General features: G+C 44.8%; 1 protein-coding gene across 1 annotated transcript in view; it reads left to right on the forward strand.

Annotated features, from left to right (window-relative positions):
• Positions 1-22,754, forward strand: part of LOC139547694 (uncharacterized) — a 54,144-nt gene extending 31,390 nt beyond the window's left edge. The window contains exons 9-13 of the mRNA XM_071356686.1: positions 4,379-4,470; positions 5,226-5,455; positions 20,886-21,214; positions 21,348-21,404; positions 21,585-22,754. Of these exons, the coding sequence (XP_071212787.1) occupies positions 4,379-4,470; positions 5,226-5,455; positions 20,886-21,214; positions 21,348-21,404; positions 21,585-21,865 (989 nt within the window). The 3' untranslated portion in view covers positions 21,866-22,754. The remainder of the gene's footprint in view (positions 1-4,378; positions 4,471-5,225; positions 5,456-20,885; positions 21,215-21,347; positions 21,405-21,584) is intronic.
• The last annotated feature ends 3,071 nt before the right edge of the window (positions 22,755-25,825 follow it).

Raw genomic sequence — 25,825 nt, forward strand, 5'->3', positions numbered from 1 at the left:
TTGGATCCTCACAGGACAGTCATGACATTGTGCAGTCAATTTTCCTGCCAATTCTTGATAATGGTGTCACCATTTATCAAAATTCAGCAGCCGCTACTCTTATACCATTGGATGCCATCTACCATAGCGTCCTTCGCTTTATTACAGGTGACAGTTTTAATATTCATCACTGCGTCCTGTATCAGAAGATCGGCTGGACCTCCACTAAAGTCGCGTTGATCACTTCATTACTCCTTTCATGTTTACAAAGCTCTGCTCCACAAGCTTCCATCATACATCACTTCCCTGTAGAAATATAAAAATATGAGATACCAAACCTGTTTGCAGGGCTCTTGAGGTCTCGCTTGTCTCGACAAAGTTTGGTAAATCCACCTTTAGTTTTAACGCACCACAGTTATGCAATACCTTACAAAACAAAGTACACCCGATTCCCTTGTGCCGATAGGGCAGTTTAAAACTCTGTTGTAAATTAGTTTACTGAAGTGTGCAATTGTTTCAATTTACTATTATAACTTGTTGTATTAACCTGGTGTCATGTATTCATAGCTGTCTTGTAGTTTTTATCTTCTGTGTTGATGGAATTGTTGTCCCCAGTGCACCATTGCAAATGAGACGCTGGTCTCAATTGGGCTCCCCAGAATAAATGAAAGTACATAAAAAAAAATTAAAGAATGGTCGTTACCGCGATGGGTACTACCAACGCATCAGCGCCATTCAGGTACAGAGTTAATAGGAGGAGTTTACTGGGCTACTAAGGTCACATATAACCAGTGATGGGAAAAGTACCCATACTTGAGTAAAAGTAAAGATACCTTAATAGAAAATGACTCAAGTAAAAGTGAAAATCACCCAGTAAAATACTTCTTGAGTAAAAGTCTAAAAGTATTTGGTTTTAAATATACTTAAGTATCAAAATTAAATGTAATTGCTAAAATATACTAAACTATCAAAAGTAAAAGTACAAATCACTTCAAAGTCCTTATATTAAGCAAACCAGATGATGCCATTTTCTTGTTTTTTATTTACGGAAAGCATGGGGCACACTTCAACACTCAGGCATAATTTACAAACGAAGCATGTGTATTTAGTGAGTCCGCCAGATCAGAGGCAGTAGGGATGACCAGGGATGTTCTCTTGTTAAGAGAGTGAATTGGACCATTTTCCTGTCCTGCTAAGCAATCAAAATGTAACGAGTACTTTTGGGTGTCAGGGAAAATGTATGGAGTAAAAAGTACATTATTATCTTTAGCAATGTAGTGAAGTAAAAGTTGTCCAAAATATGAATAGTAAAGTACAGTACATATACCACCAAAAACAACTTAAGTAGTAGTTTAAAGTATTTTAACTTAACCCTTGTGTTTTCTTAAGGTTAAAAAATGACCCGCCACTATGTTTAACAGCAGAAATTATATTTTCTCAACTTGAAATTTAATAACTTTTCCAAGAGTGACCCCAACATTAGAAAAAGTGAAACATCGCCTTTGCTCATATTTCCATGAAATTTGTACATCATCCAGGTACAAAGATCGTCTTAGGGTAATTTTTGACCCTGCAGTTATAAAATAATTTACCACACACACACACACACACACAATGAGAAATTGAGATGTGTGCTACTGATTGAACTCAGACTAAACTAAAACAAGAAACACACGTCTCAAGTTCACAGACAAAATTAAAACAATTTCAGACAAAATAAACAACATTTCAGACCAAATAAACAACACTTCAGAGAAAATAAATGTTTATTGAAAGCATTGTTTACTAATGGGTTATGCAGTTAGAGGCTATAAAGGTGTTGCAGATGACAGTCCCCCAGTTCTCTCTTTGCTGAAGCCATGAGTACACGGTTCAGTGCCCAACAGGTCGTAGATCAGATTTTTTTCAGATGTCCAGGAGGAACAAGAGAACAGTGATTTAGAAGAGGAAGAGGTATCTGAAGAAGACGATGGGGAAGAAGAAGAAATCCCCCAAGCTGAAAGAGAGAAATATTTTGTCAAAGAACAGCAAAATAACATGGTCCATGTCACCCTATGACAACCAGGGCAGGATGGCAGCACAAAATGTCATAAGGATGAACCCAGTGCCCACAAGACATGCAGTTGCTCATGCCCAGGACATCGCCTCAACATTCTACATGTTCATCACACGAGCCATTGAAAAAATTATCCTGGAGATGACAAATTTGGAGGGTTTCCGTAAATATGGAACTGGAAAAGGATGGATGAGATTGACCTGCGTGCCTACATAGGGCTGCTAATCTTAGCGGGTGTCTATAGATCCCGAGGCGAGGCTACATGTAGTCTCTGGGATGCAGATAGTGGAAGGGCGATTTTCCGTGCCTCGATGCCACTGAAAGTCTTTCACACTTTCTCAAGAATGCTACGATTTGATAACCGTGAGTCAAGACCTGCAAGAAGTGTGAGAGACTCACACTCGCGACCATAAAAGATGTCTGGGAGAAGTGGGTGGAGCGTCTGCCATACCTCTATAACCCTGGGCCTGAAGTAACGGTGGATGAGCAACTGGTTCTATTCAGAGGTACATTTTTATTTTCATCTGTAATGTCATTGATTTTCACAGTTCATTTTATTATGTATTTCTGTAATATCATTGATTCTTGTGATTGTTTTCTGTGACACTGATACTAATTACTGATAGTAACCTCTTTTGTCAAAAGGTCGCTGTCCTTTCTGGCAGTATATGCCCAGCAAGCCAGCAAAGTATGGCATCAAGATATGGGTGGCCTGTGATGCACAATCCAGCTACGCTTGGAAGATGCAAGTCTACACAAGGAAGCCGACCAGTGCACCCGGAGAAGAACCAGGGGATGCGGGTTGTGCTTGATGTGACAGATGGACTGAGGGGGACTGAGGGGGCACAATGTCACATGTGACTATGGGACTGAGGGGGCACTATGTCACATGTGACTATATCTTCACCTCTTAACTCAGCCAGCAAGATCCTGAAGAGGAAGATCACCATGGTTGGCACAATTAGAAAGAACAAGCCTGAGCTCCCCCCTGCACTCCTTGCAACAAGGGGGAGAGAGGCCTTCTCATAAAAGTTTGCCTTCAACCCCACCACCACTCTAGTTTCTTACAAGAATGTGGTCCTCCTGAGCACACTGCACAAAACGGCTGAGATCAGTGCTCGTGAGGACAGGAAGCCAGCCATCATCCTGGACTACAATCACAACAAAGGAGGCGTGGACAACCTGGACAAGGTGATTGGAAATTACATCTGCAGTACGATGACAGCCCGCTGGCTCCTGGTCATCTTCCATAACATCATTGATCTATCCTCATACAATGCCTTCATGATATGGAACAAGATCAACCCTACCTGGATGCCTGATAAGCGGAACACGAGGAGGATGTTCCTGGAGCAGCTGGGAAAGGTAATTGTAACCCCACACATTCAAAGAAGGGAGCGCCTCCCCCGCACAGCAGCCTCTGCAGCGCTTGTGAAAGCTGTTCAGGGGGCTGAATCCTGTCCTGATCCACCTGAGTCTGCAGCTGGGGCAGGCAAGAGGAGGAAGCTGTAAAACAAATACTATGTGCTGCACATGTGAGAAATACATCTGTAAAGTCCATGCACACACACTTGCATACTGTCCTACATGTGCTAATTAGAGTTGATTGATTTATGTTCTTCACGTTTTTGTTTTGTATCTATTATCTTACTATATTCTTATTCTTGTTTATACACCTTGTGGGTGGGGGCAATGGTTAAAAAAATGGGAGAAGACTAGTATTTTGTAGTTGAATTCCTCATTGTACAGTATATAAGAATATATCACTATGTTGCCAAAAAGGTTCAAGACTGTTATTGTTTCCCTTCAATAAAATGCATTCAAAACTACTTTCTGCACATTTCTGCTACTTTCTTAGGCTGTACAAGTGCTATGTCTTGCTAAAAAAATAAATGTTTACACCTATGCAGTAACTTTAGAAATAATAATAATAAACCTCTACTTTAGTAAAGAAAACAATTATGACAGGTGTGTTAGATTTGGGATTTAAAATTAAATTAAGCTGCCTTATTTTTGGGGTTTAGTGAAAGCAGGTCATTTTTTACCCTTAGGACAAGGGGAGTAGACAGAATGTTAAGACTACACAAGGTTAAGTACTTTACACCACTGCATATAACAACCAGAACCTCTTTCATGTAGCCCTCTTGAGCAACAGTACATTGTTTCGCAACGTCCTGGCAGCTGCTGAAAACAATGTAGGCGAAATTGATTGTGTTGGGTAATTACAAATTAGTTAATGATTTTCCTTTCTTGAACATCACGGTCCTCCCTCCTTCCCATCTCTCTAATCAGGTCACTACCATCACTATCACTGTCCTTCCTCCTTCCCATCTCTCTAACCAGGTCTCTACAATGGTGGCTCTCAGGTTTACAATCCAGACATCAACATCTGCTGTTCCGGGAAGCTGTCCAATAGGGTGCTTGGAAAAAACCTGGTAAGTCCATTAGCCCACAGACCTAAGGCCTACAGCTAAAGCTTAGTTCACTGAGCCTCCTCCACTACATTAGGTTCAGTTCTCCTCATGTCAGTCAAATTCAAGTAAAACAGCTTAATCATCCATCTACCTGTTGAGTTGTTGTTGGTCAAGGCATAAAGGCAATGCTGTAAAGTACTGGGATGTCAAGTATCTGTCTAAAATGGTCAAAATATCTAAAAGTGGCAATGTAAGACAAGGCTGACACTATAAGTTTTCAACAGACCAATTAAAGTCCACTCAGAATGTTTAGACAGGGCCCCATTGGGAAGTGGGTGTCCCATACTCATTGCCAATGTTCTCGAGTGCTGTCTATCAAGGAGAAAATGTGCCCTATGATTTGCCAGTAAAAATTACTATTTAAAGGGGTGTTTGCTTTACTTGGGCTATATGCGGTACTAGGTCAGTTTTGACAGCACATTTAGTTCTGTAAGCCCCACCCTGCAACCAGTTAAGAGTAGAGCAGCTCCTCTTTTGTGTGAGAGTGTGTCAGACGACGGATAACTAGAGGTCTCTTTTCTAACACTTGGCACTCTGTTGGTAGAGGATGTGTGCACAGGTCCCCTGGTAAGAAAGTTAGACTCTCTTTTATAGCATGGGAACTTTTGTGATTGTGTTTGAATTTTGGGTATGCGCATGCTACGGTGTGTCTGCATGTCTGTTATTCATGTTGTGTGTGTTGTTACCCTGCTGACCGGTGTGTGTCTCTCTCCCAGTGCTGCGGTACAACTCCGTATGGTTTAGAGGACCGAGGGGTGCTGTGCTGTAACCAGACGTTGCACCGTGCGGTGGAGGATGGGTACCAGTGCTCTCCAGTTGGCCAATTGTATCAGCCATCCCGTGACATGGTGTGTGGATCACGTGTTCTTGTCATCGCTCCAGGCAAACACTGCTGTGGAGAGGAGACATACGACCCTCAGGATGAAATCTGCTGCAACGGACACAAGTGAGTTGCTCTATAGGGTGGAAACTGTAGGTAGTTTATCACAAAGACGTGAGGTTATCACTGTCTGTAAGCACAGTTCAGAGTGCCTGAGGGCTAATGATTAGATCACTTCATATTCAGCAGAATGTATCCAGCCTCCCTGTCTAAGTGTTTTTATTTATATTAAACTAGGCAAGTCAGTTAAGAACAAATTCTTATTTACAATGACGGCCTACCCTGGCCAAACCTGGACGACGCTGGGCCAATTGTGTGCCGCTCTATGGTACTCCCAATCACGGCCGTTTGTGATTCAGTCTGGAATCGAACCAGGGTCTGTAGGGACGCTTCTAGCACTGAGATGCAGTGCCTTAGACCGCTGCGCCACTCGGGAGCCCAAATTGTTGATGCAATGTCTTGAAAGTGTGTGTGTGTGTGTGTGTGTGTGTGTGTGTGTGTGTGTGTGTGTGTGTGTGTGTGTGTGTGTGTGTGTGTGTGTGTGTGTGTGTGTGTGTGTGTGTGTGTGTGTGTGTGTGTGTGTGTGTGTGTGTGTGTGTACTATAACTAACTGTGGAAAGTATTTTCCCACCCACTGTCTGAGACTGGGTGTGCATCTTTGTATGTTTATATCTGAGAGACATTGAAGGATGCAAATCTGATAAAATAACATACCCACATTCCCAGTCCCACTACCTCAGATGTTGGAGAATTCTTCATGGAATGCACCATGTCATACAAACTACTGCCCCCCAGACATATTTCAACAGGGTGTCTACCGCAGAAGCCAAAGATCTAAGAGTATCCTCCCTCTCTTTCTTTCCTGCACTTCCCTTTTCCAGTCAGTGGCATTCAGACAGATAGACAGCCAGACTGGAGAGGTGGTATGTTTGCTTTTGGGTTTCCACACAGTGGGTAGTTGTTTTTGTCTAATTCGTCCTGTTGTTTGGCTTGTGCTTGACCCCTTGTATGACTCTAGGAGGAAACTAGTTGACTCCTGTTTGGCATTTGAGGAACGTTACTAATGTTTGTTCCAAGTAAATGTTGTTCATTATTGACTGAAGTGTGTTTATTTGGAATACAGAAAAATTGACCATGTCTGAGGGCATACCTGACACAGATGGGAAGGACTTTTAAAAAAACACTTATGAATCTACTTATGTTTTGACTCTGGATTGCGGCTTCACACGCTGATCTAAAGTCTATAGAAACGTGGTCGAACACATCATTAACAACCAATGCTCCAATGTTAAAGGCTCTAACCCTGTCAATCAAACTGTGGGTCACGACCTGTAGCGCGGTTCCCATGAAGTTGCATGGCAGTCTGAATTTATACAGATGCCGTTACTCAATACTTTGGCCATGAATCAAGAGAGAAGTCTGTGATAATAGTGCAGTTGTGAGTGACGCACTTCAATCTATTTTCCTTTTGACTCTGTGGCTGAATCCGGTGGCGGTAGATGCCGTTTATGATCAGAGTGGAGGATTTTTTTTTATTTTTATGAGCATGGCCTTATTTCTGGTGGTGTAAAGAACTTAAGTAAAAATACTTGAAAGTACTACTTAAGTAGTTTTTTTTAGTGTATGTACTTTACTTTACGATTTATATTTTTGACAACTTTTACTTTTACTTCACTACATTCCTAAAATGATGTACTTTTTACTCCATTCGTTTTTCCCTGGCACCCAAAAGTATTTGATACATTTTGAATGCTTAGCAGGACAGGAAAATGGTTCAATTCACACACTCTAGAGAACATCCCTGGTCATCCCTACTGCCTCTTATCTGGCGGACTCACTAAACACAAATGCTTCATTCGTAAATAATGTCTGAGTGTTGGAGTGTGCAACTAGCTATCCGTAAATTTAAAAAACAAGACAATTGTGCCATCTGGTTTGCTTAATGTAAGGAATTTTAAATGATTTATACTTGTACTTTTACCTTTTACCTTTTACCTTTAACCTTTACCTTTACTTAAGTACATTTTAGCAATTACATTTACTTCTAATACTTAAGTATGTTTAAAACCAAATACTTTTAGACTTTTACTCAAGTAGTATTTTACTGGGTGACTTTCACTTTTACTTGAGTCATTCTCTATTAAGGTATTGTAACGACCCGGTATTGTGTTCTGTGTTTGTGGGTGTGTTATGGTTCTCATGGCTACTAGCAGGGGTTAAATATGTCAGGACAGATGGAAAGGTTGGGGGGGTATGATGGGTAATCCCGCGGGGTTTGGGAATGCATAAATAGGGGTTACTGTGTCATCTCTCGCCCCTTCTGTTCGTGCCTTGATCTATTCCTATGAGAGTGACTCTTAACCCGACAGGGTAACATTGTGTACGTTCGGCATTTAGCGGCGTGGGTTGTGCCCGGAACAATAGCCCAGTTTATGAATAAACCTGTGTTCTGACCTGCACACCTAGAGTCCGTCTCTTTTCCCTTTATGACCCAGCCGGGTCATTACATTGGTGTCAGAAGTGCTTTCGAACTACGGGATAGAGACTAGGCGAGTTAGCTGTTCAGTATAGGCCGGGTTGGCGTTAGCGTGACTCGCATCTACGGTCATGATGCTTGGGGCGAGGCGGAAAATTAAGGAAGAGTTGGACAAAGTGTCCGTTGTGGGCTCGGGGGTACCCGGTCGGGAGGGTCAGGCGGCGACTGCCGTAGGAAGGCTGGAGAGTCACATGGCGGGAGTTAAATTGTCAGTCAGCAAGATGGCAGAACTGGCGGGTTTTCCTTCACACCGCTCGAGAGCAGACGTCACGGCGACGGGGATATCGACGTCACCGGGTGCGGAAATGGCTGGGCCTGCTAATGTAAACAGAGATGGCGGCGACCTATTGCCATTAGCCACGGTAGCGGCTAAACTACCAAAGTTCAATGGACAAGGTAAATGGGAAGTTTTTTTCACTCAATTTGAGTTGTTGGCTAGAGCCGGGAGATGGTCTGACGAGACGAAAGCGTTACAGCTTGCCCTGAGCCTGGCAGAGGAGGCGTCGGAATGCCTGCTAACGCTAGCCCCGGACGAAAGGGACGACTATGGTGCGCTAGTGGAGGCATTGGGGGGCCGTTTCGGCAGCGACGCGCAGCCCAACATGCTGCGGATTGAACTGAGTAACAAAAAGAGACTTCAGGGGGAATCATTAAAGGCGTTGGCAAGTGATATTCTGAGCCTGACCAGGCGGGCTTATGCAACTATGCCGATTGGGGTGCAGGACGAGCTGGCACGGGACAGTTTTATTAGAGCGCTCTCTTCCACCGAACTGGGTAAGCATGTTCAGATGGCGGACCCACCATCTCTGCGGGCTGCAGTGGAGATAGCCAGGAAGAGGGAGCTGATCTGAGGTGAGGGAGTGAGAGTGGAAGTCGCCAGTCAACCAGAGGTGAGAGCAGCGGTGGCTGGGGTGCCAGGGGTCACAAAACCGGAGTGGGTTGACGAGTTGGGCGGACTAGTCAAGACTGCTTCGCTTGTCATGGAGAGGGGCTCCAGGCAACGTCGCAGTGTCAGCTCAGCTCCTATTGTCTGCTGGGGTTGTGGCCAGCCTGGCCACATTCAGCGAGAGTGTGACAGATTCCCCCGTCACCAGGGAAACGACAGCGGGTTCGCGCGCAGGGGGCTGCGCGGGCCCACCCCCCCGCCCCCGAACCCACTGTAAGCAAAGAAGGTAACCAGCAGCGCAGACAAGAGGGTGGGGACCTGCTCCCCCAGGGTGTAGCTGCCGCCGGGTTTCCTAGTCCTGTAGTTGTGGTGGGACGTACCACCGTTGGGGACTTCTGCAATGTCATCGTCAAGGTAGAGGGGGTGGAATGTTTGGCCCTGGTCGACACGGGCTCTACAGTAACCCTGGTGAGACCAGACATACTACCTGTTGGGGTGCGGGTGGAGCCGACCCTTGTCCAGCTACGGACTGTCACGGGGGAGCTAGCCCCCATGTTAGGGAAGTGTCAGCTATCTGTGACCGTGGGGGGGAGAACTGTGGGGTGTCCGGTGTGGGTAGCAGCGGTGCAGGACCCCTGTATACTGGGAATGGACTTTTTTAAAAACTGTGGGGCTCAGTTGGACTTAGCGTCGGGCACTTTGAGGCTGTCGGGGGGGCCCACAGTGGGAATGTCGCCTTCGGGAGGGCCAGCAGGGGGCAGGGCTGTCCCTCCGTCTTCCTCCAAGCTTGCAGAGACTCCACCGGTCATCCCGGCTGCTCCCTTGGTTGTTGTGCCATCCCAGCAGCTGTCTCCGGCGGCGACGGCCTTCACTCCCCATCATGGTGCAAGCACAGGCAGCCCAGTAGCCCAAAACACACTGGCTCCTTCACCCCATCAGCCCGACGGGGGGAAGGAGGAAGCTATCGACGCCGTCGAGGCTGTGTGGCTGAAGAACTGTCAGGGTCTGGATGAGGGACAACAGAGACAGTTAAAGCAGCTGCTGTTGGACTTTAAAGATAGCTTCGCTTGGGGGGAAGATGAGGTAGGACAAACGCACCTAGTCCAGCACGAAATAGACACTGGGGACGCCCGACCCATTAAAATTCGGCCCCGTCGTATTTCCCTTGCCAGGAGGGAAGCAGCAGACACAGCTATTGTGGACATGTTGCGGGCTGATTTCATTGAGCCATCAGATAGCCCATGGTCCGCGCCGGTCGTCATGGTGCCTAAGAAAGGGGGTAAACTTAGGTTTTGTGTTGACTACAGGGGCCTAAATTCTGTCACCACTAAAGACTCTTATCCCCTACCGAGGATTGATGAGTCGCTAGACCACGTGAGAGGGTCCTCGTGGTTCTCCTCCCTTGATCTGCGCAGTGGCTACTGGCAGGTGCCCCTCTCGCCAGGGGCACGTGAAAAAACGGCCTTCTCCACAGATAGGGGCCATTGGCAGTTCAAGGTGCTGTGCTTCGGGCTCTGTAATGCTCCTGCCACCTTTGAGAGGCTCATGGACAGAGTGCTGGCGGGGGTTCCGAGAGACGAGTGTGTTGTCTACCTAGACGACATATTGGTGCACGGCACATCGTTTGAGGGGGCACTGGGGGCAATTAGGCGAGTGTTGGAGAGGATCTCGGGGGCGGGGCTAAAATTACACCCGGGAAAGTGCCATTTCATGCAAAGGGAGGTGGCGTTCCTGGGGCATCAGCTGGGTGGTGAGGGCATCAGCACGATGCCAGACAAAGTAGAGGCTGTGAGGGGGTGGCCAGTTCCAGGGGGGAAAAAAGAGGTTAAGAGCTTCCTGGGGCTGGCATCCTACTATCGTAGGTTTGTGAAGGGGTTTGCGGGGATAGCGGCTCCTTTGAACCACCTTCTCAAGGAGGACACTGTTTTTTAGTGGACCGAAGAGCACCAGCGGGCGTTTCAGGCCCTCAAACGTGCCCTGATGGAGGCCCCTGTCCTGGCCTCACCAGACCCGAACCGTCCGTTCATCCTGGACACCGACGCAAGCAATGAGGGCTTGGGGGCTGTGCTGGCTCAGCGTGGCCCTGATGGGGAACACGTAGTAGCTTATTACAGCAGAACTTTTGATAAGGCTGAAAAACGCTACTGCGTGACAAGGAGAGAGCTTTTGGCTGTCGTGGCAGCAGTACGCCATTTCAAGTACTACCTGGGGGGCCTGCCGTTTGTGGTCCGGACGGATCACTCCGCCCTGCAGTGGCTTCTCTCCTTCAAGGAGCCAGAGGGTCAGATTGCCCGCTGGCTGGAGGAGCTGCAACCCTACGACTTCCAGGTGGAGCACAGAGCCGGCCTTCACCACAGCAATGCAGACGCCTTGTCCCGCCGCCCGTGTGCTGAGGATGGCTGTGGGTACTGCGCCAAACGGGTGGAGCGAGAGAGAGAACTGTGCAGGGAGGAGGGAGTCACCGCCACGGTGAGTCAGCTGAGTGTGACAGAGTGCCGGGAGCTGGAGGCTGTGGACGTTGGGGAGTGGAGGCGCCGCCAGGAGGAGGACGCAGAGCTGCGTCCTGTGCTGCGGTGGGTGGAAGAGAGAAGACGACCGCCGTGGGGGGAAGTAGCCCCTCTATCACCAGTCACCAAAGGACTGTGGGCTAAATTCACAGTCCTTAGAGTGGCTGAGGGAGTGCTCCAGAGGGGGTGGAAAAAGCCAGCGACTGGAGAAATTACGTGGCAGGTAGTGGTGCCCAAAAGGCTGCAGGGGAGCGTGTTACAGCAGCTTCATGGGGGAGTAGGCGCAGGGCATTTTGGGGTCTCCAAAACGTTAAAGCGCATGCGTAAAGGCTTCTATTGGGCCAGGCACAGGAGGGATGTTGAGGACTTTTGTAGGCAGTGCGACGAGTGTGCTGCTAAAAAAGGACCTCCAGGTCAGTCACACGCCCTCCTACAACAATTCCCAGTAGGGGAGCCCATGGAGAGACTGGGGGTAGACATAGTAGGGCCGTTTCCAACCACAGACAGCGGTAACAGGTGGATTCTAACCGCTATGGACTATTTCACCAAGTGGCCGGAGGCTTACGCTCTCCCAGACCAGGAGGCGGGGACAGTAGCTGATGCGTTGGTGGGGGGAATAATCAGTCGGTTTGGGGTGCCACAGTCTATTCACAGCGACCAGGGGAGAAACTTCGAGTCACGGGTGTTCTCAGAGTTGTGTAGACGGTTAGGCGCGGAGAAGACGCGCACCACTCCGCTTCACCCCCAGAGTGATGGGCTGGTGGAAAGATTCAACAGAACATTAGCACAGCAGCTGGCCATCGTTACCTCAAAACACCAGAGAGATTGGGACACCCACTTACCGTTTATTCTTATGGCGTGTAGGTCGGCTGTTCAAGAATCGACTGCGTGCTCCCCAGCACTACTAATGTTAGGTCGTGAGCTGCGCACCCCAGCCAAATTGACATTTGGCCACCCTCCTGATAATGACGACCGGGTTTTGCCTGGCCCGAACTATGTGTGTCGTCTGCAGAACCGGTTAGAAGCGGCTCACTCCTTCGCAAGAGAGCAACTCGAGAACGCAGGGGTGCGCCAAAAGCGCCACTACGACTCGCGCGCTAGGGGGAGGCACTTTGGAGCGGGAGAATGTGTGTGGCTTCACAACCCCACGCGCAAGAAGGGGCGGTGCCCAAAGCTGGACAGTGCATGGGTGGGGCCGTGTCTGGTGATAGAGAGAGTGGGGGAGGTGACGTACCGGGTGGAGGTCCCTCCACGGAGCAGGAAGGTGGTGGTCCACCGGGATCGATTGGCACCCTACAGAGGGAGGAAAACGGTAGGGAATGGGAGTGAGGTCTCTGATGTGAGCCCACGGGAACAGTCTAACGAGGAGACTCTAGCGCAACCTGAGCCTGGGGAGGGGGCTGCTTCTTCGGAGGGCGCTGGAAATGACATTGGGGCAGAGGAGTGTTCTGGGGGTTCACCGGTGAGAGTCACGGGGAGGCCCAAGAGACTGATGCGACCTCCGGGTCGTTTTAAGGATTTTGTTGTGTAACCCTAGGGGCTAGGGTTTAGAAAGGGGGGGGGCTATGTAACGACCCGGTATTGTGTTCTGTGTTTGTGGGTGTGTTATGGTTCTCATGGCTACTAGCAGGGGTTAAATATGTCAGGACAGATGGAAAGGTTGGGGGGGTATGATGGGTAATCCCGCGGGGTTTGGGAATGCATAAATAGGGGTTACTGTGTCATCTCTCGCCCCTTCTGTTCGTGCCTTGATCTATTCCTATGAGAGTGACTCTTAACCCGACAGGGTTACATTGTGTACGTTCGGCATTTAGCGGCGTGGGTTGTGGCCGGAACAATAGCCCAGTTTATGAATAAACCTGTGTTCTGACCTGCACACCTAGAGTCCGTCTCTTTTCCCTTTATGACCCAGCCGGGTCATTACAGTATATTTACTTTTACTCAAGTATGACAATTGGGTACTTTTTCCACCACTGATTATTTATATGACAGCATATTGGATGACTGTCATTCATATTCCATTCACCCTGCTCAATGTGACATCGATAGGTTTAGGCTACTACATGATTCTCAAATTTGCCCTATACCCATCATGAGGATGCTGAAACCTAACCTACAAATGAAAGTTTATAATGTAGCACAAGTCGAGAGACAAATTGGAGTAATCAGGGTGACAGACGGTGACAATTCAATACCGCCTTGCACTCTCTTGCCTCCATCAAGATGATCTGGGGTGTAATCATTAGTACAAACAGTTGCAAAACATTCCATTTAAATGTGGAAACTGAATTGTATCATTCAAGTTATGAGTGTCCTGAAGTTGATGGGTTTATCGATCCCCTCGCCTCTCTTGAAGTCACCTTTTGAGTTTCAGGTATCATAGTAATATTCTGTATTGTCTTTAACCCTTTGACACATACAAACACACCTCTGTGATCATTATACAGTGGTCCCTGTAGCTTACACTCAAACCGGTGTGATTTGAACTCTTATTTAAAACATCCAGTTATGATTGACGCAACAGTCAGCGTTTAAGCTACACTGTTTTTTTCACCTAAATATTTTGCACAGTCTTTACAACGTCATGTCCTCAACAGTGACCAGTTTATTTTTGGATGCAATTTTCAGACATTCATAGAAGTAGCTACAGCATAACAAAATTCTCATCCAAACCGGAAAATGTAGATTACATTAGTCATAGCGCTGAGGAAGAGTGATCTAACATAAGCTGTCATATTTTGCTAACTCTCGGCTGATAAAAAGCGTAATATGAATAAGCTGATAGCAATTACTATTTACAATTTATCACATCACGGATGAGCTCACCATTGATCTAAATATACTTTCTACATATACAAAAGCATGTGGGTACACCTTTGAATAGAGTTGGCTCTTTCAGTCACACACTTTGCTGACTGGTGTATAAACTCGAGCACACAGCCATTCAAACTCCATAGACAAACATTGGCAGTAGAATGGCCTTACTGAAGAGCTCAGTGACCTTTAACGTGCCACATTTCCAACAAGTCAGTTTTGTCAAATTTCTGCGCTGCTAGAGTGGAAACATCTAGGAGCAACAACGGCTCAGCCGCGAAGTGGTAGGCCACACAATCTCACAGAATGGGACTGCCGAATGTTGAAGCGCGTAGCGCATAAAAATCACCTGCCCTAGGTTGCAACACTCACTATATTGAGTTCCAAAGTGCCTCTGGAAGCAACGTCAGCACAAGAACTGTTCGTCAGGAGCTTCATGAAATGGGTTTCCATGGCCTAACAGCCGCACACAAGCCTAAGATCACCACACGCAATGCCAAGTGTCGGCTGGAGTGGTGTAAAGCTTACCGCCATTGGACTCTGGAGCAGTGGAAACAGGTTCTCTGGAATGATGAATCACACTTCACTATCTGTCAGTCTGATGGATGAATCTGGGTTTGGCGGGTGCCAGGAGAACGCTACCTGCCCCAATGCATAGTGGCAACTGTAACGTTTGGTGGAGGAGAAATAATGGTCTGGGTCTGTTTTTCATGGTTTGGGCTAGGCTCCTTAGTTACAGTAAAGGGATATCTTAACGCTACAGAATGCCCTGTGCACAAAGCGAGGTCCATACAGAAATGGTTTGTCGAGATCGGTGTGGAAGAACTTGACTGGCCTGCACAGAGCCCTGACCTCAACCCCATCGAACACCTTTGGAATGAATTGGAACGGCGACTGCGAGCCAGGCTTAATCGCCCAACATCAGTGCCCGACCTCATTAACTTCTACTTCCTCCCAATCCCGGATCCGGGAGCACCCCCATCAGTAAAAAAGCTGACTAGCATAGCCTAGCATAGCGTCACAAGTAAATACTAGCATCTAAATATCATTAAATCACAAGTCCAAGACACCAGATGAAAGATACACATCTTGTGAATCCAGCCATCATTTCTGATTTTTAAAATGTTTTACAGGGAAGACACAATATGTAAATCTATTAGCTAACCACGTTAGCAAAAGACACAACTTTTTTTACTCCACCATTTTTTTCCTGCATAGGTAGCTATCACAAATTCGACCAAATAAAGATATAAATAGCCACTAACCAAGAAACAACTTCATCAGATGACAGTCTGATAACATATTTATTGTATAGCATATGTTTTGTTAGGAAAATTTGCATATTTCAGGTATAAATCATAGTTTACCATTGCAGCCACCATCACAACTCTCACCAAAGCGACTAGAATAACTACAGAGAGCAACGTGAATTACCTAAATACTCATCATAAAACATTTCTGAAAAATACACAGCGTACAGCAAATGAAAGACAAAGATCTTGTGAATCCAGCCAATATTTCAGATTTTTTAAGTGTTTTACAGCGAAAACACAATATAGCATTATATTAGCTTACTACAATAGCCAACCACACAACAGCATTGATTCAAGCCAAAAATAGCGATAACGTATAAACCAGCAAAATATATAAATTTTTTCACTAACCTTCTCAAACTTCTTCAGATGACAGTCCTATAACATCATATTACACAATACATATAGAGTTTGTTCGAAAATGTGCATATTTAGCGGCACAAATCGTGGTTATACAATATGAATAGTAGCCAAAATGCAAACAAAATGTCGGGAGAAATCTTGGGAGAGGCACCTATTCTAATCGATAACTAATCATAAACTTGACTAAAAAATACAGGTTGGACAGCAAATGAAAGATACATTAGTTCTTAATGCAATCGCTGTGTTAGATTTTTAAAATTAACGTTACTACAACATACAGCGTGCGTTAAAGCGAGACCGCACCTAGATTAATGGCAGAATATGAGTTCTACATTTTTCAACAGAACAACGAATTAACATCATAAATAGTTCTTACTTTTTGATGAACTCCCATCAGAATCTTGGGCAAGGTGTCCTTAGTCCAAAAGAATCGTTGCTTGGTTGTAGATTGTCCTCTTCAACGTTCGAATTAGCAGTAAACATTAGCCATGTGGCAAAGACGTGTCCGACTCACTAAAACGCAGTACAAATAAATCTCAGAAAATCGCAATATACCGATATAAACTGATATAACTCGGTTTAATATAACAACATTATGATGTCTTTAACACCTATATCAAATAAAAATAGAGCTGGATATATCTAAGAGCAATAAAGGGAGCTTTCTATAACGATAGCCAGAGGTCCTTCCTGCGTCAGAGCGAAGTGAACAAAGGCCGGACCCCACGTTCCCAGGCCATTTATAACCTCTCAGATCTGCCTAGAAACACCATTTCAATTCTCACTATTCGCTGACATCCAGGGGAAGGCGTATACAGTGCATCTCAACCAATAGAAGACAGGCAGATTTATAAACTGACCTAAGAACAGCTTGCAGAATTCAGCATTCTCACATCCTCATAGGAAAAATGCTCCAACTCGAGTTCTGTTTTACTCACAGATATAATTCAAACGGTTTTAGAAACTAGAGAGTGTTTTCTATCCAATAGTAATAATAATATGCATATTGTACGAGCAAGAATTGAGTACGAGGCAGTTTAATTTGGGAACGAAATTATTACAAAGTGCAAACAGCACCCACCTCTTGTGGTTGAATGGAAGCAAGTCCCCGCAGCAAAGTTCCAACATCTAGTGGAAAGCTTTCCCAGAAGAGTGAAGGCTGTTAAAGCAGCAAAGATGGGACCAACTCCATATTAATGCTAATGATTTTGGAATGAGATGTTAGACGAGCAGGTGTCCACATACTTTTGGTAATGTAGTGCATGTGTCCATTACAATCTATACAAGAATTGGAATGCATGACTTGTCACCAGTACTTGAAAACGTGAATAAAACAGTAAAAACTACAGTAGAATTGACAACACAATATACAGAAACTATCATGATAACGTAATAAGGCACTTACTTTTGATAGGAACGCACACATGTCCAAAGTTATTATTAGTAAGGAAAACAACAATGAAGGCAATGCGGGCGCCAGCCGGAAAATGTGCCAGGTGGGAAATGTTAGTGCAAGTTCTGTTCTGACTGGAGTTGTGCAAATGTCTGCATACTTGATCTGGGGAAGTGCTTGGGCTCTGTGAAAAGGTTGTGGGATGCAGTAAGTTTTTTAAGGAAGGAGTGGTCAGTTTACAGATTGAGCCTGTGCAGTATATGCAGAGTTTTATTCTATCTTTCCAGTTTTGTAGTATAATTTTTTTGTGAAGGGAAGGTAATATAAAGTTTCTTTGTTGATGGGTATTTTTAATGGCCAATTCACCAAGGAGGGAGAGGGCAGGGGAGACAAGAATGCTGAGGCCAAGGGTCTCAGACAGCTTGCTCATGACCCCTGACCAGAATGATTGTATAGGTGTGCAGGCCCGAAAGGCATGGGATTGACTGTGTGATTGGGGCAGGGCTTACACTTATTGGTTTCTGAGACCCCCATGAGATATAATTTACAATTAGTGATATGTGAACAGCAAAGAATTTCGTACTGTATGAGTTGGGTTCTCGAATTGCCAGTCATAGAAAATGTATTTTTACAGATTGTTTGAGAAAGCTTACATTTTTGAAAAAGCGAGGATAGCTGATTTTTGTAATGATTGATATAAATGTTATTTTTTCCTGCTTTTCTTAATTGAAGATATTGAAAATGGTATTTGTTTGGAATGTTATATACACTGAACAAAGATACAAACGCAACATGCAACAATTTCTATGAGTTTACTGAGTTACAGTTCCTATGAGGAAATCAGTCCATTGAAATAAATTCATTAGGCCATAATCTATGGATGTCTGGGAATATAGATATGCATTAGTTGGTCACTGATACCTTTAAAAAAGCAGGGGTGTGGATCAGAAAACCAGTCAGTATTTGGTGTGACCACCATTTGCCTCATGCATCGCGGCACGTCTCTTTCATATAGAGTTGATCAGGCTGTTGATTGTGGCCTCTGGAATGTTTTCCCACTCCTCTTCAAATCGCTTTGCGAAGTTGCCGGGAACTGGAACACGCTGTCGTACACGTTGATCCAGAGCATCCCAAACATGCTCAATGGGTGACATGTCTAGTAAGTATGCAGGTGTTGGAAGAACTGGGACATTTTCAGCTTCCAAGAATTGTGTACAGATCCTAGTGACATGGGGCTGTGCATATGCTGAAACATGAGGGGATGGCGGCAGATGAATGGCACAACAATGGGCCTCAGGATCTCGTCACAGTATCTCTGTGCATTCAAACTGCCATCAATAAAGTGCAATTATAGGCCTCCCGAGTGGCGCAGTGGTCTATATGTGCCACTAGAAATTCTGGGTTCGAGTCCAGGCTCTGTCCCAGCCGACTGCGATATGGAAACCAATGGGGCGGCGCACAATTGGCCGCTCGCCCAATTGGCATGCAAACAGCATGCTCCCTCAATAATTGAGACACCTGTGGCATTGTGGTGTGACAAAACTGAACATTTTAGGGTGGCCTTTTATTGTCCCCATGCTGTTTAATCAGCTTGTTGATATGCCCCACCTGTCAGGTGGATGGATTATCTTGTCAAAGGAGAAATACTCACTACCAGGGATGTAAATTAATTTGTGCACAACATTTTAAAGACATTTCTGGGATCTTTTATTTCGGCTCAGGAAATGTGGGACCAACACTTTACATGTTGCATATACACTGCTCAAAAAAATAAAGGGAACACTTAAACAACACAATGTAACTCCAAGTTAATCACACTTCTGTGAAATCAAACTGTCCACTTAGGAAGCAACACTGATTGACAATAAATGTCACATGCTGTTATGCAAATGGAATAGACAAAAGGTGGAAATTATAGGCAATTAGCAAGACACCCCCAAAAAAGGAGTGATTCTGCAGGTGGTGACCACAGACCACTTCTCAGTTCCTATGCTTCCTGGCTGATGTTTTGGTCACTTTTGAATGCTGGCGGTGCTCTCACTCTAGTGGTAGCATGAGACGGAGTCTACAACCCACACAAGTGGCTCAGGTAGTGCAGTTCATCCAGGATGGCACATCAATGCGAGCTGTGGCAAAAAGGTTTGCTGTGTCTGTCAGCGTAGTGTCCAGAGCATGGAGGCGCTACCAGGAGACAGGCCAGTACATCAGGAGACGTGGAGGAGGCTGTAGGAGGGCAACAACCCAGCAGCAGGACCGCTACCTCCGCCTTTGTGCAAGGAGGTGCACTGCCAGCGCCCTGCAAAATGACCTCCAGCAGGCCCTGCCGCTGAAAAATATCCCCACAGCATGATGCTGCCACCACCATGCTTCACCGTAGGGATGGTGCCAGGTGCTTGGCATTCAGGCCAAAGAGTTCTTAGTTTCATCAGACCAGAGAATCTTGTTTCTCATGGTCAGAGTCCTTTAGGTTCCTTTTGGCAAACTCCAAGCAGGCTTTCATATGCTTTTTACTGAGGAGTGGCTTCCGTCTGGCCACTCTAGCATAAAAACCTGATTGGTGGAGTGCTGCATAGATGGTTGTCCTTCAGGAAGGTTCTCCCACCTCCCTGACCAAGGACCTTCTCCTCTGATTGCTCAGTTTGGCCGGGCGGCCAGCTCTAGGAAGAGTCTTGGGGGTTCTAATCTTCTTCCATTTAAGAAGGATGGAGGCCACTGTGTTCTTGAGGACCTTCAATGCTGCAGACATTTTTTGGCACCCTTCCCCAGATCTGTGCGTCGACTCAATCCTGTCTCGGAGCTCTCCGTACAATTCCTTCGATGTCATGGCTTGGTTTTTGCTCTGTTATGCACTGTCAACTCTGGGACCTTATGTAGACAAGAGTGTGCTTTTCCAAATCATGTCCAATCAATTGAATTTAGCACAGGTGGACTCCAATCAAGTTGTAGAAACATATCAAGGATGATCAATGGAAACTGGATGCACCTGAGCTTAATTTTGAGTCTCATAGCAAAGGGTCTGAATACTTATGTAAATAAGGTATTTCTGTTGTTGATTTTGGATACATTTGCAAACATTTCTAAAAACCTGTTTTTGCTTTGTCATTATGAGGATGTTTTTTTATATACAATTTAGAATAACGCTTTAACGTAACATAATGTGGAAAAGGGAAAGGGGTCTGAACACTTTCCGAATGCATTGTAAATGGTTGAAAGCACAGTAATAACACATGTAGATGACAACTAAACAGAAAATTGAACATGTGGTGGGCCGGGCGCAGTGCACGCTGACACAGTCGCCAGGTGTACGGTGTTTCCTCCGACACGTTGCTGCGGCTGGCTTCCGGGTTATGTGGGCATTGTGTCAATAAGCAGTGCGGCTTCATTGGGTTGTGTTTTCGGAGGACGCACGGCTCTCGACCTTCGCCTCTCCTGAGTCCGTACGGGAGTTGCAGCGATGAGACAAGACTGTAACTACCGATTGGATACCATGAAATTGAGAAGAATAAGGGGTAAAAAAAGACCAAAAAAATTCTATAGAATGGATCAAATCCATAACATTTTTAATGATCAGTACATATGGTGTTCACCCAACATGACAGCACAATAGCATTAAAGAAAGGCACCAAATTATGAGAGATGATGTTCTCTTGGATTTGGGAAGTAAAATATTTTTTCTCTTCAAAGACACCACAGGTTGAAAAATGTTTCCTGCTGCGGTGGGAAGGCCTACGACCCCAGCAGCGGCCAGATGAAGTGCTGTGCAGAGACTCTGTACAACCTGCAGGTTCAGGACAGACTCTCAGAGGAGGCCCAGTGCTGTGGGAGTGTTCTGATGGAGGCTGGCTCCACCCAGACCTGCTGCTCTGCCCCAGGGCTAGACCTGCTCTACCCTACCCAGCAAGGGTTCACCTGCTGTGGGCATCGCTATCCCAATGCCTCCCTGTGGTCTTGCTGCGCCGGGGTCCTGCACCCAAGGCCTGAACCACACAACACCACCAAGAACATGATTCCAGGTCAGTGGGATATGTGATATGAATATTGAATTCTATATCTAGTTCATGTAAGATAAAGGGGGAGTCTTCTGATGTGTCCCTGCCTGGAGTCTGTCTCTGTCCATTTGATTAAACTGTTGTTCATTATCCTCAGGACCCAGGCATCTACCACTGGAGGATTTGAAGACTGAAGTCCTGTGTTACAATGAAGGTAAGGCCTCCAGTTTGAAGCACAGAATGAAAGGAAACATTACTCAATACTTTAATCTTTAGCAAAAACAGTGGGACCACTAGAATCTTCTTTGACTCTTGGATGTACAGTGGCTTCACAACGCTAATCTAAAGTGTGTGTGTGTGTGTGTGTGTGTGTGTGTGTGTGTGTGTGTCCCAGTTCTGCTAGGGACAGTGGAGAGTGTGTCCGTGAAGATGAATAAGCGGTCCATCGTGATGGTGAACGCCATGTACATGCTGGCCTCGCGTGGCCATGTCAACGTCACATTACCCGACCACTGCAGCTCCCTTGAACTGGTGCCGGGCAACACTTACATCTGGGTGAAAATACCTTCCTCAGATCACATAAGTTTCATCTCTGATCTCAGCGATAATTCCTCCCCTCTCTATTCCATCCTTTCCAGGTGCAGAACCCGGACTAAAGCCCTACATAATGTTTGAAAACTTTACAGTGTTTGTTTGCAAGTAACATTGATTGTTAACATTGTTAACAACATTGTTAACAATCAACGGCGTAATAAAAAGCTCATCTTGGGTTCTGATGGGGTTCGACAGTTGAACTAAGATCATGAGGCACAAGTTATATTCTTCCAGAGTCAATTGGTATATATCATTCATTTAAAAGTTTTAAAAAATTGCTGTTCCTATCACATATTGCCCCTTTAAGCTATCAGTAGACATTTAAGACATGTTTGTGAAGTGATTGTATCACATTGTGCAAGGACAGGAAAAAAAGCCTATTTTAACCGTAGGCGCATGACTTCACCATGCATCACTTCAGGTGGTTTTGTGTTGGGGTGGTTGCCTTTATCCCATCCACATATTTGTACCCCATTATCTGACACTGGATCATAGGATCACATTTTTGTTTTATTATTTCACTGCCATACTGTGTTTGATCTTGTCTATCCAACTTGTCTCAAGAGGACCACAATGGAAATAAGTCCCAGACTTTATTATATGTTATCCTCCATGATTTTATTCATGTCCATGTATGGCTTTTAAGTTTTATGTGTGCTTGTTTTTTAAAATGGTCGAATTTAATAAACTAAACTAAACTAAAGAATGTTGTTTAAGATTAAAGGATCAATGGGAATTGGAAGGTTGTTACATGCTCGCCCACTCCTACAACTTGCCTCTGAGACTTGAATGAAGCAATGCATTAACATCCTAGGGCACTGAGTCTTTGGCTGCGTTTATGAGCAAAGTCAAATGATGAATAAAATATTGTAAAACTGATATATACTGAACAAAAATATAAACGCAACATGTAAAGTGTTGGTCCCATGCTTCATGAGCTGAAATAAAAGATCCCAGAAATGTTTCCAAATGCACAAAAAGCTTATTTCTCTCTAATGTTGTGCACAACTTTTGTTTACATCTCCTGTTAATAATAATTTCTCCTTTGCCAAGATAATCCATCCACCTGACAAGTGTGGCACATCAAGAAGCTGATTATGCAGTATGATTGTTACACAGGTGCACCTTGTGCTGGGGACAATAAAAGGACACTCTAAAATGTGCAGTTTTGTCAGCGCGCAATTGGCATGGTGACTGCAGAAATGTCCATCAGAGATGTTGCCAGATAATTTAATGTTCATTTCTCTACCATAAGCTGCCTCCAGCGTCATTTTAGAGAATTTGGCAGTACGTCCAACCGGCCTGACAACCGCAAACCATGTGTATGGCGTCGTTTGGGCGAACGGTTTGCTGATGTCAAGGTAGTGAACAGAGTGCCCCATGGTGACGGTGGGGTTATGGTATGGGCAGGCACAAGCTACGGACAACAAACAAAATTGCATTTTATCAACGGCAATTTGAATGCACAGAGATACCGTGACAAGATCCTTAGGCCCATTGTCGTGCCATTCATCCTCCGCCATCACCTCATGTTTCAGCCTGATAATGCACGGCCCTATGTCGCAAGGATCTGTACACAATTCCTGGAAGCTGAAAATGTCCCAGTTCTTCCATGGCCTGCATACTCACCAGACATGTCACCCATTGAGCATGTTTGGGATGCTCTGGATGAATGTGTATTACAGCATGTTCCAGTTCAAGCCAATATCCAGCAACTTCACACAACCACTGAAGAGGAGTGGGACAACATTCCACAGGTCACAATCAACGGCCTGATCAACTCTATACGAAGGAGATGTGTAGCGCTGCATGAGGCAAATGGTGGTCACATCAGATACTGACTGGTTTTCTGATCCACGCCCCTACTTTTTTTTAAAGGTATCTTTGACAAACAGGTGTATATCTTTATCCCCAGTCATATGAAATCCATAGATTAGGGCATAATTACATTATTTCAATTGATTGGTTTCCTTATATAAACTGCAACTCAGTAAATCTTTGAAATTGTTGCATGTTGCATTTCTGTTTTTATTCAGTATACTGTATATACATTTTACTTACAGGTGGTCTCAGGAATCAAACCTGCTATCTTGGCATAGCAAGCGCCATGCTCTACCAATTTAGCTACAAAGGACCACTCTTGGTAAAAATGAAAGCGAATGCTTATTATGGAGTTGATAACCATCAGATGACCTAATAGAAAGAAGATTACTTTGCCTGAAGGAAGCACCCTTTTTAGCCACGAGCCATGCTTTTCCTCAGGGTACTCCTTCACACACAGAAGTCAAAAAGGCATCTGTGTTTTTGAGCCTTTTATCTGAATTCGGAGAGGACAGAGGAACATCAACAGGTTGTACTGCTGACAACATTTGAACAGAAGGGAATAATGTGCTGCACTTTGAGAAACACTCTGTAGTACAATGGACATGTTTACCATCCTATTTACATACCACATAAATGGACTGAAATTCACAACCTAAAAGGATAAACATTAATATCAAGAATATTCATTTATCGGACTTACATAGAGACATACTGTATCCTGACAATACTTGCTTTGTGTGTTTGGTATGCTATGTGACACTACATCACTATTGTTTGACCTCTTAAGGATCTGACCATTTTTTTTATTTTAGTCTAAAATTACATACCCAAAATCTAACTGCCTGTAGCTCAGGGCCTGAAGCAAGGATATGCATATTCTTGATACCATTTGAAAGAAAACACTTTGACATTTGTGGAAATGTGAAACTAATGTAGGAGAATATAACACAATAGATCTGGAAATAGATAATATAAAGAAAAACATTTTGGGGGGTAGTTTTTTGTTCCATTATGTTTGAAATGCAAGAGAAAGGCCAATATATGACTTAGGAATCTAGGCGCAATTTAGATTTTGGCCACTTGATGTCAGCAGTGTATGTGCAAAGTTTTAGACTGATCCAATGGAACATTGCATTTCTGTTCAAAATGTATCAAGACTGCCCAAATGTGCCTAATTGGTTTATTAATACATTTTCAAGTTAATAACTGTGCACTCTCCTCAAACAATAGCATGGTATTATTTCACTGTAATATCTACTGCAAATTGGACAGTGCAGTTAGATTAACAAGAATTTAAGCTTTCTGCCAATATCAGATATGTCTATGTCCTGGGAAATGTTCTTGTTACTTACAACCTCATGCTAATCAACCGTCCCGCAGGGGACACACAATCCTCTAGAGGTTGAACCTTGCTGCTCCTTTCTCCTACTTGAGATAAAGAGAGAGCTGATCTTTGGATAAGGCTTAACAACTGTTTAAATCAAGGCGTCATTCCTTCCAGCAGTATCTAAATACAGGCTGACTATTGTACATGGCTGGGTGGAAGGCCACAGCCATGCTGGCATCTGCATGATAACATAACTTCTGTATGAAAGACGAAGTAGATTGGGTTCAATTCAACATAAACAACCATCAATCAAAGCTGTCCAGTTCCATTCATGGGAGGATGCAGTTACAGGGCAAACAACTGTATACACTACAAGGAACTGATGTGATGGTGTCTCAAGGGGGTTTGTTCAAAAACACATCCTTCCCTCCTCTCTTCCGTAAGGTAATCACTGATTTTTAGGTGGTTGGAGAAAGCAATAGGATATGCCCCCGATTAATGAATCCTCCGCCTCATAAACCACAATGAAATTAAATCAAAATAACTAGTTGACACCGGCACCAAAATATTGCTCAGAACTGTCGGAATTCTGAAGTGGTACAAAAATAGTACATGGGTGGTACTATAACGATCAAAGAAATAGAATGGGAATGGAAACAACTCGTGGCAGAAACAATTTAGGGGAGAACTTGGCAAGAAATGAGTGGAAAGTGAGCAAGAAAGTGAATCTTTCCTTCCAGGCTCTTGTCTCGTACATGTTGAATGCCCTTCCGGATAAACGTGCTAAAAATATGTTCAGTTGTTTACTGTGAAATAGCATTGTATCTGGTCTAACATAATTTCCTCTAAAAGTTTTCCAAGGTTTGGTTGGCTGTTTGGGCCAGTAAAGA

This window comes from Salvelinus alpinus, chromosome 21 (genome assembly GCF_045679555.1).
Source record: "Salvelinus alpinus chromosome 21, SLU_Salpinus.1, whole genome shotgun sequence".
NCBI lineage: Eukaryota > Metazoa > Chordata > Actinopteri > Salmoniformes > Salmonidae > Salvelinus > Salvelinus alpinus.